Source organism: Lissotriton helveticus (assembly GCF_964261635.1).
Source record: "Lissotriton helveticus chromosome 1_1 unlocalized genomic scaffold, aLisHel1.1 SUPER_1_unloc_33, whole genome shotgun sequence".
In the NCBI taxonomy this organism is placed as follows: domain Eukaryota; kingdom Metazoa; phylum Chordata; class Amphibia; order Caudata; family Salamandridae; genus Lissotriton; species Lissotriton helveticus.
Genome location: NW_027611674.1, coordinates 1,759,632 through 1,772,804, shown reverse-complemented (window position 1 = coordinate 1,772,804; position 13,173 = coordinate 1,759,632). Strand labels below are relative to the sequence as shown.

Genomic DNA, 13,173 nt, shown 5'->3' with positions numbered 1-13,173 from the left:
ATTAGACGTCTCAAAGGATTTACTTCAATACTCTACTGAACTAGCACAGAAGCTTTTAATACCAGCACGACTTCAGGCGCAGTATTATAAAACTTGATTTTCACTTTATTATACGCCAAAAAGGATCGCTAAATGGGGAACTGGGAAGGGGACCTTATGCCCTTGATGTTCGCTGCCCCAGGCAGATTTAGAGCATATGCTGGCATCCTATACTACACTAAATATCTTAAAATCTGACATTACGAATTTCTTTACAGAGATCCTAAGAAGGGATATAAACCTTTCATCAGCCCTGATCTGTCTAGGGGTAGATCAGGAGACCCAAGGGATGCCCGGAGAATGACAAATTTTTATAAGTATGGCAATATATCGCCTTACCCTAACATCAGCCTGGTTAGCTCCATCGCCGCCAGTGTACTGTCAGTGGTTATCACGTCTAATCACGAGCTACAACTTTGAAAAAGGATTATATGGGAAAAGGGGGACTCGATCCCGGTCAAAAGGGTTACAAATCTGGGAACCACTGACTAAATGGCGCGAGAGATAAAAGCAGTGGAACACGACAGATACACCCCAGAACATCTAAGATCTACAAACACAATATCACATTTAGATAGATGGTCAACACAAGGAAGGGAGGGGGTGAAATATCAAACTGTGCATGACACTATATTATAGAAATGTTACAGCTTTGATTTAACGCCTTTTTAAAAAAAAAATTGCTTTAAGTTCACTGGCTTTAAAGACATGCAATTTGTAACCATTTAATTTATGTATTTCTTTTTTGAACATGCAAACTACAAGGTCATTGTGTAACATTGAAATCATGCACCAATAAAAATAATATAAAAAAAGACAACAATGGTGCGCGCGGGAACGCGGCTTCTAACACTCAGAAACTTTATTTGCTGTGCGCCTCAGCGAAACCATCAGCCCGATTACTGATGGCACATATTTATATAGGGCGAAGTCACTTTAGTCTGGTGCTCAATTACATGTGTAGATGTGAGTCTGGTGGTGCCTGATAACTTAAAGGCACACATTTGTTTACATACCATTTCATATATGTCTGATTTCTTATTCCTATTACAGCGCCTTTTACCTTGAGAAGGCCCATCCTAGACCAGCGTGTGGACAAAAAACATGCCGACAAATCGAGGACAAAGGGATTGGGACATGGTCTAGGAACACTTACAACAAATCCTACATCAAACCTCACGATTAACTGATAGAGCGCTATAAAGCAATATACTGAGAAAAAGTAACCTGGAGAATTGATGCAAATTAAAGTAAATTAAAAACAAACTAATAAAGAACTACATAACAACAGCTGTGTGACCTGGAAGCCGATTAATTCTCAATGTAGCCCTTGTTTGTGATTACCTTACAGTGCTCACATTTATCATCCGCGCAAGAAGAGATGGGAGACTGGGGTATCTGATTAGAGAAGCTCATTTACATACAAATGGGGGTGACAGCCTGTTCACATCGCACAGCACAACTTGTTTACGTAAAATGCTTGTACACAAACAGGGTAAAGTCTTGCATCTCTTTTTTCATTTTCTTTAATACATCTTGCACCTCGCTCTCTTCTTCTCTTCCTCTCATTTCAATTCATCGTAAAGTACTCAAATTCTCTATTGCTTTATCAGCGCGGCACTTGTCGGGGGTTGACACAGTTTGATGGGGTCCCCCCACTATTATCTACAAAAGGGACTCAGTTCCACCTAGCTCCTTAGCCTACGACTGGGAAATGTTACTTTGCTTCTTGCATCTGCCAACACAGGCCTCAGAGTGTTTGTAACTATCCGTCCCACTAGCAGCGTCCCCTTTATTTATTTGTGTGAGTCGCGCAAGAGAGGAACAGAGAACTAGACAAAATTAGCCCTTCTATTGCTTAATACACTGTAAATGGGAATCTCCCATCCCACTGTAGCCATTCTGTTAACATCGATTCCGGCTGTCTCTCCTGCATACACTGTCCCTTTAGGGTAACTGAGGCTACTATTAACACCACTCTAAGTACTAAAAATACGAAAGGAGAGGCTGTCCTAAATATGGCTTTGGTCAACTGCCGTTCTTTACCAAAGCATGCCACAGAAGTTGCATTATTAATTGAAAATTCAAATTTGGATATCCTCTTCTTAACAGAAACATGGCTTGGACCGTCATCTGGTCCTGATATTGTCGGCGCCCTACCACCTGGATATCTGATCCAACATAAGGATCGAGGACCGAAGGTTGGTGGAGGGATTGCTATTCTATACAGGGAACACTTAGCTTGCCGCTTGATCGATTGCCATATCCCAGACTGTGAGAGTATACAATTCTCCATTACACAATCTCCAGAAGTTTCTCTCTCTGGCTTTTTAATTTATCGACCCCCCGGCCTGATAGGCCAATTTGCAGAAGGGCTAATCGAAGCCACTCTGGACGCGGCCAGCAAGGTCTCCAACTTTATAGTGCTAGGAGACATGAACCTTCACTTTAACAATCCCTTGGATACTACTGCACAGGAATTAATCAAAGATCTAGCCATCTGTCATCTTAATCTGATGGTTCAGCTTCCCACTCACCTTAAAGGGAACCTTCTAGACCCCATTTTTTCTAATGTTCTAGATTTATCAACAGATGATCCTTATCCGATTCCTTGGTCTGACCATATGGTCATTCCTTTCTTATGGAAAATCACCAGACCCAGCCACAAAAAACCTTCCCATAAAATTTTAAATAGACGCTGGACAAAACTAGAATCCGGTGATTGGATCGAATCGCTAAAGCAGAGCGAACCTCTGGCCAATCAAAACATTGAAAAGGCTAACGCAGACTTCAATCGCTGGATTGAGCTGTCACTGGACAGTGTGCTCCCAAAAAAAGAAATCACATACAAAAAAAGTTCCAATAAACAGCCCTGGTTCAACTCAGACCTCAGGCTACTCAAGCAGGAATGTAAAAAAGAGGAGAGGCTATGGCGAAAACATTTTGACAAAGAAAAGAAAATCATATACAGATCATCTATAAAAAAATATAAATCCGCCCTTAACACAGCTAAATCCATCTTCTATGCTGAAAAAAATTGAAAAATCTGTTAATGCCCCTAGAGAGATGTTTAGAATAGTAAAAACTCTGATAAAAGCCCCTGACCCACCTTCCTCTAAACTTTCTTCAGAGGAATCTGGTGAGCACTTGCACTTGCAAGTTTTTTTGCCACAAAAATCAAAAAAATTCTTCTCTCTTTCCCCCCTTCCCTCAACTGAACCAAACCAGCTGCCGATGGATGCTTCAAATGCCACCTTACCCCGCCTGGTATCTTTCCATCCGCTCAATAGTGAACTCTTTCCCGCTCTTTTCAATTCCATAAAAAGTGGTTCTCCACTCGATCCCGCACCTATGAACATCCTGAAACTGGCCCTACCCTATGCCAGTAACCACATCATTAATCTTGTGAATGCCTCACTGGAATCCGGTGTGGTACCACAGGATTGGAAACTGGCTATGGTAAAGGCCTTGCTAAAAAAAACTAACCTTAATCCCGACGATTTTTCAAATTATCGCCCAATTTCTCTCCTTCCCAGTATCAGTAAGCTTACTGAAAAATGGGTAAATAAACAGCTAGCGTCATACCTAGAGATCCATGACCTGCTACACCCTACCCAAACGGGATTCCGAAGGGGACAAGGGACCGAGACAGCCTTGTTGAGAGTGGTCGAGGACTCCAGGAGGATTTTGGACGCAGGTGGCAGCGCGGCCATCATCCTCCTGGACCTCAGTGCCGCATTCGACACGGTCAATCACTGCGTCCTTTTGGCTCGCCTCGAGAGGGTTGGAGTCATGGGTAAGGCCCTCGAATGGCTTCGGTCCTTTCTTAGTGACAGTGTCTTCAGGGTCTTCTCGGATACCAACTGCTCCCTCCCCGTGCCATTGCAGTGTGGGGTACCACAGGGTTCTTCCCTTAGCCACACACTGTTTAACATATATATGGCACCTTTAGCGGAGGTTGTAGCCCCTTTTGGAATCCAGCTGATAAGCTATGCTGACGATACTCAGTTAGTAGTCTCTCTAAATCGAGTGGGCCACCCCCCAAACAATCTCTGCAGCTGCCTGGAGGCGGTGGCGAAATGGATGGATGCGTCCCATCTGAAATTGAATGGGGGGAAAACTGAACTAATGTTACTGGGAAGGAAGGCCACTTTTAACAACACCATCCTGTGGCCTCCTTGTATGGGTCCTGGGCCCACTTCAAAACCTGAAATAAAAACCCTTGGCTTCTGGCTTGACTCGGAACTGTCTCTCAAAACCCAGGCAAGAAAGACAGTAGCCACTTGCTTTGGTCTAACCAAGACAATCCGGAAAATCCTCCCCCAGCTACCAGAAGCTGCAAAAAAAACCATAGTCCAGTCCCTCATTTTGTCTAGGCTGGACTTTGGGAATGCACTTTATCTGGGTGCCCCTACTTCAGTCATACGACAACTTCAGATTGCCCAGAATTCCGCAGCAAGACTACTTACCGGAACCAGCCGCCGCATATCAGCTGCACCATCACTTAGGACCTTGCACTGGCTCCCCATAAAGGAGCGGGTCCATTTTAAATCCCTCTGTCTGGTCCACAAAACTTTTTATGGGAATGGTCCTCCCATCTTAAAAGACATGGTAATACCATACATACCATCTAGGGATCTCCGCTCAAAACAACAAAAACTCCTCACAATCCCCAGGACCTACAGAGCTCGAACAGGGGACCGCCTGTTCTCGCGTAACGCGGCTAGGTTGTGGAATGCCCTCCCTCTTCCACTTCGTTTAGAGCCCAGTCTGACTGTCTTCCGGAAAAAGATAAAAACCATTCTGTTCCCCAATACATAGATAAACTCATCTAGTTTACGTCTGATTTCCTCTTCCTCTCACTTTTTTCTTTCTGGTTAACTATCAAGCGCTGGGATGCTCTCGAGTAGCCATGCGCTATAGAAGAACCTTTTCAATTCAATTCAATTCAATTCAAATGTGAAACACTTTGGTGCTTAGGGGCTGGATAAAGAACGTTAGTAAACAAACGCAAATTAAAAGCACATTTTATTTATTCACTGAAAACTGTTTAAAAATGTAATTTCCAAGTTCCACATGTCTGTTTAAAAATATTTACACTTTCAATCAATTCCGAGTTTAGTTACAAACTGATAGTGGGAAAAACACTTGATGTATAAAAACAGAAACCAAAAGCTTCTTTGTTTTTGTTTTTAAAACAGGCCGTCGACTTTTTCCGTGAAAATTATTATGAGGGCCTGACATCACTTCTTGTGACTTCACTACATGTGACGTCATTGTGATTTGCATATGATAATGGGCTCGATCACTATTTTCCTTACTTGTTCCCTGTTTATTTGCATGACATAGGTCTATAGGTATTAAAAGTAAATATATAAATTCACAGGTAGTCAGCCCATTTCTCTGGTGATGTCACACATTGACATGTATTTGGCTGCTTCTTCTATTTTTAGGTGAATACAAATAACCTGCCGTTCCCCCTCCTTCCATTTCTCTTTCTTTTTCTCCCCCTTTCTTTGTCTCTCTCGCTCTCTTTATCTCTCCCCTCTCTATCTCTCACCAACAACAACCTCCCAAACCCCCCACAAAAGGAACTCCACACAAGGTATATGTAAAAATAGCCTTTGTATTACAAAACACATTAGATAGTAAACACACACTTTACAATGTGCCAGAGGCACGGTTAGAATTTACAGGGGATTATATACATGGGACAGGGCCACAGGGACCACTGTCAGGAATAAGCACTTGGTAGAACTAGCACTTTGTAGGAATAACACTTAGAACATAGCAATTGTAGCACCAAAGAGCAAATGTAGCACACAACCAGTAACCACTGGTAAAAGGTAAGTACCACCTACGCAACCCTAACCACCTTAGGAAAATATCACGCAGGGAACCATGAACTCACTAGCATAACTATACTAGGTAAAACAACCACCTAAGCATGAAAATACATTTAGGGGTATAGGCCAGAAGCTTTACATATGATGCATAAAGCCACATACAGAGGTGTCAGAACACAGGGTGCACAAAACATACTACACACAGTACATTTCATAACACCCAAAGCATTAGAGCATAAATCACATTTAGCACATAAATCACATTAGCGCAGAAATCACATGTAGCCCATAACTCACATCAAGGCCCAGGTTGCGCCACTGCGTCAAAACCTAAACGTAACAGCTGCCCACTACTTGCTGGGCATCTGGGGACAATAGCAAGGGGCCTAAACGCTGCAGCTGGCACTAAGTGCTGCGCAGTTGGGGAAGGCCAAGGTAGGGATGAGGGAGTGCGACTCACTCCTGGGTCCAAAGAACAAGTCCCCAAAGAAGCAAACCCTAAACGGTGCAGCTGCCCACTACTTGCTGGGCAGCTGCGAATCAGCAAAACTGCGACAAGGCCCTCACTGACCCTAGGACAAAACTGCGCCAACTGTTGGAGCCCTCTAGGCTCAGGAAACACTATTGCAGTGCAGGCTGGAGCCATCTAGGCTCTCAAGACAAATAGTGTACCCATGGGGAGCCCTCCTAGGCTCTAGAACAACTGGGGCCCTCAGCGGCATGAACACGGGCCCCTCTGGCCCTCGGGACCCCCACCGGGGCCCTTTACATTACTCTGGCCATCGTTGGAGCCCTCGTGCTCAGAACAACTCATGGGAGGCAGAGGATCTACCTAGCTCCTTGAATAAGAATGCCCTAACATGTTGGAGCCTCGTGGGCTCTAGAACAATGAGCAAAATGGAGGAGCGGCCCGCTGCCAAACGGGGCCGCACGAATAATGCCTCCCATGGTGCTGTGCCTTGATCTGGCAGCACCGATAGTCCCCACGGAGCCCCCCAGCCCTTTTGTACTCACCGGGCTGCTCGTGGGGGACTCCTCTCTCCGGTGCGGCGGTAGCGCTTTGCGGGGCTCTCTCACCACCTGAGAGCCTTGCCTTCAAAGTGCGCCCGCTTCGCCCTGATCTTCACCTGGTCCCCGATCTCAGGACCGGAACTTTTAAAATGGAGCCCGCAAGGCTCCGGGTCTTCCTGCGGCCACTCGGGGAGGCGGGGTAGGCTCCCGGCCTCCCCATGCAGCACCAGCTTCTCTTTCCGGCAGGCGGGCGGGCGGGCAGGCAGGCAGCATCTCCGGTCTCCCTCTCCATACGGGAGACCGGAAAAGCACACAAAGGCTTCCCCCAGGCAAGGGGAAGCTGAACAAAGGGTCACCAGGCCCTGCCCACCTCCACTACTTCCGGGTCGCGGCAGGCTGCGGCCCAGCAACGTGTCAACAAGCAGCTCAGGGCAGCGGCGGTGATTTCTCCGGCTGAAAAGAGGGGTAGGCTCCCTCGAGTAAATTATAAATAAAAGTAGAAACGGGGTGGGCATCCGTGCCTAAATAATTAAATAACCGGGGTGGCACCCGTAGGCAACCACAAAGGAACAAATGCAGGGTAGGCTCCTGCTCGAGTAGAGCACACAATCCATGGACACAATGCAGCGTAGGCTCCGGCGCACCACGCACAGGACACTTCAAAACAAAGCAATTCCCAGGCACTAAAAGAGACAGAAACCCTGGCCCAACAAAGCAACTGGGACAAAAAGGAGTTTCAGCCAGTCCTGGGCATAAAGAAATGGAGCAACCAGCTACTCAGCGCAGGGAAGTCCTCCAGTCCCCCAGGCAAGTCAGAGGGGTCCCAGTACAAAGTCCATCAGCAATCCAGGGAGGCAAGCCTTCCCCTGGGCCCCAGCAGCAGCACGCCCCTGGTAGATTCTAGTCAGGAAAACAAGAACATTTTACAAGAGGTCACAGCCTCTTTTTATACACTAAATCCCTTTGTCTGTGGGGTGCAGGGTGGGGGAGAAACCAGGCGCAGCTGGTTTTGGAGCACTCTGATGTGCTCAGTCCCTCTCACTATTCACTGGCCAGGCTAGGGTCATCAGTCACACCACAGGGGGCAGAGCCAGCATTGTGTGGGGAAAGCCCAGCCCTATTCAGGTCCCAGGTGCACCCCTCCCTCATATCAATCATGCAGATCTCTCCACTCACCACCGGGGCAGACCCATCCTGACTCCTGGAGCCAGGCTCACCAGCCCTCTACAGCCTATCACAAGCCAGACAGCCAATTCACATAATTAACACAGCCATGCCAACTTTTAGAAGTGGCACTTCCACACTAGACATATTTATGCCGCACACATCATCGCGCAGTATTTAATCACACGAGTCCGCACATACCAAACTCCCCACACATCAGGAAATACCATGGAAACACATATTCCCCATGCATTCCTGTGGGAGGGCAGGCCATTCTCATACACGCACTCAGAGAGCGCACACACTTTACACTGCGCCACAGTGCTAAAGTGCGCAAAGACCAGAAATCACTACAATGATGTAACATTAAAAGGCAAAAAGTTCAGGGGTGAATCTGCCAGAAGGGCCAAGTCCAACACTCTCTTTATCTCTCCCCCTCTCTATCTCCCACACACTCCTGTTAGCTTTAGCTTCATGAATTTCACTGCCACTTCTGGCATTCATACAACAAATCCTTCAGAACATTTGAGAACAAGGGACAATCAGTGTGGAAGACGAGTTGCTGTGAGTGCAACTGATTGTCCTGGCACATATATGCTTTTGATGTGTGTTTTCGCTATTTCACCACATTCTTCAAACAGAGTCTGATGCTTACAGTGGTTCAATTCTGGTAAAAAGTAGAGTTTGGCAAGACACAGAATTAATAGGGAGAGCCGAGTCGGAAAGGATCCACAGGTCACACTTAGCTATAAGGCCCGAGGCACGAGCTGATCCATCAACCGATAACAGTGTGGAAAAGATGCAGCAAACGTTACTTAAAAACAAGGTATATGCTCTTTTATATCTAAAAATAGGTTATTTCTTGAACACCTGTGTTTCACTTTAGTTCATTACATATATTGCAGTGGCATTTGTTAATAGTAATACATACCAAAAAGACCATGGCATAAATTATCTCGCAATGACCTCCACACCAACTTAGGGGAATTCCACCATGACATCAACTCTGACATCAACGCCAATTACAGTGCGTTTCACGAGTGGATCACAGGCGGACTAGATAGCCTCATTCCAGCTAAATGGGCAAAAGGACGTAACTCTCCATCCAACCCCTGGTACAACGATACTCTTAAAACCTTACGCAAAGAGTGCAAAATGGCGGAGCGCCTCTGGCGAAGGGAATATAACTAGGAGGATAAATCAAATTACCTACTTCTACAAAAAGCGTACCACAAAGCCATCCGTGCTGCGCGAACCGCTTTCTACGCCGAAAAAATTGAATCTAGTTCCACCCCTGCTAAAGAAGTCTTTAAGCTCGTGCAAGAACTTCAGAGCAGCAAAGCTCCCCTCCCTAGCATTTCCTCCGAGCAACAATGTGAAGAACTCGCTAGGTTCTTTGTCGACAAGGTACAGAAAATTTACACTTCCTTTCCTCAGCACTCCCCTAGCACTACCAGCATTCCCTCCTTTCCACCCAACTACCCAAATTTCACTTGCATCCCGGAAATATCTGATGACACCCTCATCAAACTATGTAAAAAAGTAAAATCTGGTTCCCCTGCAGACCCCATGCACCCGGCGCAATTCTTAGAGTCTCTCAACTTCTTCCTACCAGCACTTACTGCTATCCTGAACCTCTCCTTCACTTCAGCGTGTGTACCATCTGCCTGGAAGCAAGCGTGGGTTTCGCCCATCATCAAGAAACCCACCCTAGACCCATCAAAACCGGAGAACTTTCGTCCAATCTCCCTGCTCCCATGGCTGTCCAAACTCGCTGAAGCGCATGTCAACAATACTCCATCCCAGCACATGGTTAAAAACAACATCCTGGACCCATCGCAAAACGGGTTTAGACCAGGCCATAGCACTGAGTCCGCTCTCTTAGCCACCACAGAGCACCTCCGAACGATTTTAGACGCCGGTCAAAGTGCTGCGCTGATTCTTCTGGACCTCAGCGCGGCCTTTGACACGGTATCCTATGACATCCTTCTTAATCGTTTGGAGACTTTTGGAGTATCTGGCCACGCTTTGGACTGGTTCCGATCATTTCTCGAAAACAGATCCTTTCGAGTCTCTGCCCCTCCCTTCTTATCCAAACCCCACCCCATTGCACAGGGAGTGCCGCAGGGCTCTGCGTTGAGCCCTTCCCTTTTTAATCTCTACGTCCAGCCTTTGGCGGCAGTGGCCAAAGAGTGGGGCTTGACATTAGTATCATACGCCGATGATACACAGCTGGCCATCGCCCTCTCAGAAGGTCCCTCCAACTCATCCTTTAACTTCAAAAACGGACTCTCTGCGGTCGCCCAATGGATGACAATGAATTGTCTACAACTCAATGCTGGTAAGACAGAGGTGCTACTCCTTGGCAAAAACACCAGCCTCTGGAATGAGCACTAGTCGCCGTCTTCCCTGGGCACCATCCCCCCCCCCCAAAACCCTAGTGAAAAATCTGGGCGTCTGGATGGATGCCTCACTCAACTTTCAGGCCCACACCAAAAAAGTGGCCGGCACCTGTATTGGCCTGCTGAGGAGCCTCAGCCACATATTAGGCTTTTTCGACGCTAAAACTCGCCAACTCATTATCCAAGCCACCATCCTTTCTCGCCTAGACTACGCCAATGTACTCCTTCTTGGCGCCAACAAAAGTGAGATAGCACGACTCCAACGAGTGCAAAACTCTGCGGCTAGAATTCTGGTCGGCCTCCCCCGCAGATGCTCAGCCAGAGCGACTATCAAAAAACTACACTGGTTACCCGTTGATTCTAGAATCAAATTCAAGACCCTCATTATGTCCTTCAAAATCCTCAAACTCAATACCCCCCCACTTCTCATTCCCTACACACCGGCACGGAATCTAAGATCCTCTAACCAAAACCTTCTATGCGTCCCACGCATAAAACTCTGCCGCATGGGCGGCCGCTCCTTCAGGGTCCTTGGAGCCAAGCTGTGGAATGACTTGCCGCAACACATTCGCTCCATAGAAAGCCTACCGGCATTCCGGAAAGCAGTGAAAACATTTCTATTCCCTTCTCCGTAAATTTCCCTTCATCCTTGTTCTCCGCTCAGGCTAGGATCTGGGTTTTCAGCGCCGGGACGCCTCATTGCTGGGGCAGCTGTTTGCGCTCTACCAAAACTATAGAATAGAATAGAATACATTTTACCAATGAAGCTTCTATCTCCAGAGCCCTGACAACATGTCCACTCTGGGTGTGTTGGGTTTATAGGTTTTATTACTAATCCGACAAGTTAGCTGAAAATACTGCTGTTAGTCCCAGTATTGTTCAGTGTTGCTTTTACAGGTAGTGTGATCATGTGCTATTTAATGTTTTTCTTTGTATCTCTTCTTCACCAAATAAAAATCAACAATGTTTCTTTTCTTTTATTTCACATTGTGCTCAGTTCCCACTGTGTATCCTGGTACATTATGTCGCTTTGCTATGTGTACGGAAGTGAACAACCACTGTAAACACACACTTTTATAATTCTGCAAACACTGTTATCTGTTTTTCTCCTTCACTGTTTGTCGGGTCTTCTATCATCTGGTATTTCAATGTTCCACATAATTTGAATTTTATATTTTCCGTAATTCATTCCTCTCACAATAACTGCACTGTTCAGCTCTTGTCTATGTCCTCAGATGGGTCAATATTATTTTTGATGGTCTTAAGTTCTTTCCGGAATCTCTGCATCTCTAGCATTGTTTACATGTGAGTTAAATGAAGGAGTGAATTCACTGAGGGCTGTGTGTGATTGAAAATTGACAAAAGCCCTTCTCACTTCAAACATTCACTACAATGATAGGGTTTTTCCCCGTGTGTGTTCGCTGATGAATTTGTAGGCCTGATAATCGACTAAAGCTCTTCCCACATTCATTGCAGTTGAATGGTTTTTCTCCTGTGTGTATTCGCTGATGTGTTTGGAGGGTTGATAAGTGACTAACGCACTTTGCACATTCACTGCACTTGAATGGTTTTTCCCCTGTGTGTATTCGCTGATGTGTTTGGAGGTGTGATAACTGACTAAAGCTCTTTAGACACTCATTGCACTTGAATGGTTTTTCTCCTGTGTGAGTTCGGTGATGATACCTTAATGCTGAAGAGTAACTAAAACTACTGTCACATTCACTACAATGATACGTTTTTTCCCCTGTGTGCGTTCGCTGATGAATTTTTAGGCTTGTTAAGTGACTAAAGCTTGTCCCACATTCATTGCACTTGAATGGTTTTTCCTCTGTGTGTATTCGCTGATGTGTTTGGAGGTTTGATAACTGACTAAAGCTATTTAGACATTCATTGCACTTTAATGGTTTTTCTCCTGTGTGAGTTCGCTGATGAGACCTTAATGCTGACAAGTAATTAAAACTACCGTCACATTCACTACAATGATAGGGTTTTTCCCCCGTGTGCGTTCGCTGATGAATTTGTAGGCTTGATAAGTGACTAAAGCTCTTCTCACATTCACTGCAGTTGAATGGCTTTTCCCCTGTGTGTATTCGCTGATGTGTTTTGAGGGCTGATAAGTGACTAAAGCACTTTGCACATTCACTGCACTTGAATGGCTTTTCCCCTGTGTGTATTCGCTGATGTGTTTGGAGGGTTGTTAAGTGACTAAAGCTCTTCCCACATTCACTGCAGTTGAATGGCTTTTCCCCTGTGTGTATTCGCTGATGTGTTTGGAGGGTTGATAAGTGACTAAAGCTCTTGACACATTCACTGCACTTGAATGGTTTTTCTCCTGTGCACGTGTGCTGATGAAGATTGCGTAGTGATAACAAACTAAAGCTCTTGCTGCTGGTGTATGATTCTTCTTTCTTGGTTAGTGTCTGTGGGTCGGGCATAGATTTGTCTACATCCCATGACTGCATTTCCTGATGGGCCAATATGGCTAATAAAGTACTTGTGTTTTTCTCACACACATTAAATGTGTGCAGTATTTTGCACGTTTGATTTATGTTTTAACAATAAAATGCAATAGCCACCAAATATTCGCCACACTCCAATACATAGAAGGTGTCTCTGTAGAGCCGATTGTGCCTTTAGATTGGATTATGGCTATGCACGCTTGTGATTAAAGTTGGATCTTCCTTCCGGCCGGTGCAAATTGGGACAGTCTT

The 13,173-nt window shown here is 45.7% G+C and overlaps 1 protein-coding gene across 1 annotated transcript in view; it reads right to left on the bottom strand.

The window, feature by feature from the left end:
* Window positions 1–12,924, bottom strand: part of LOC144805926 (uncharacterized) — a 39,073-nt gene extending 26,149 nt beyond the window's left edge. The window contains exon 1 of the mRNA XM_078672396.1: window positions 11,845–12,924. Coding sequence (XP_078528522.1) covers window positions 11,845–12,924 — 1,080 coding nt within the window. The remainder of the gene's footprint in view (window positions 1–11,844) is intronic.
* Between the last annotated feature and the right edge of the window lie 249 nt (window positions 12,925–13,173).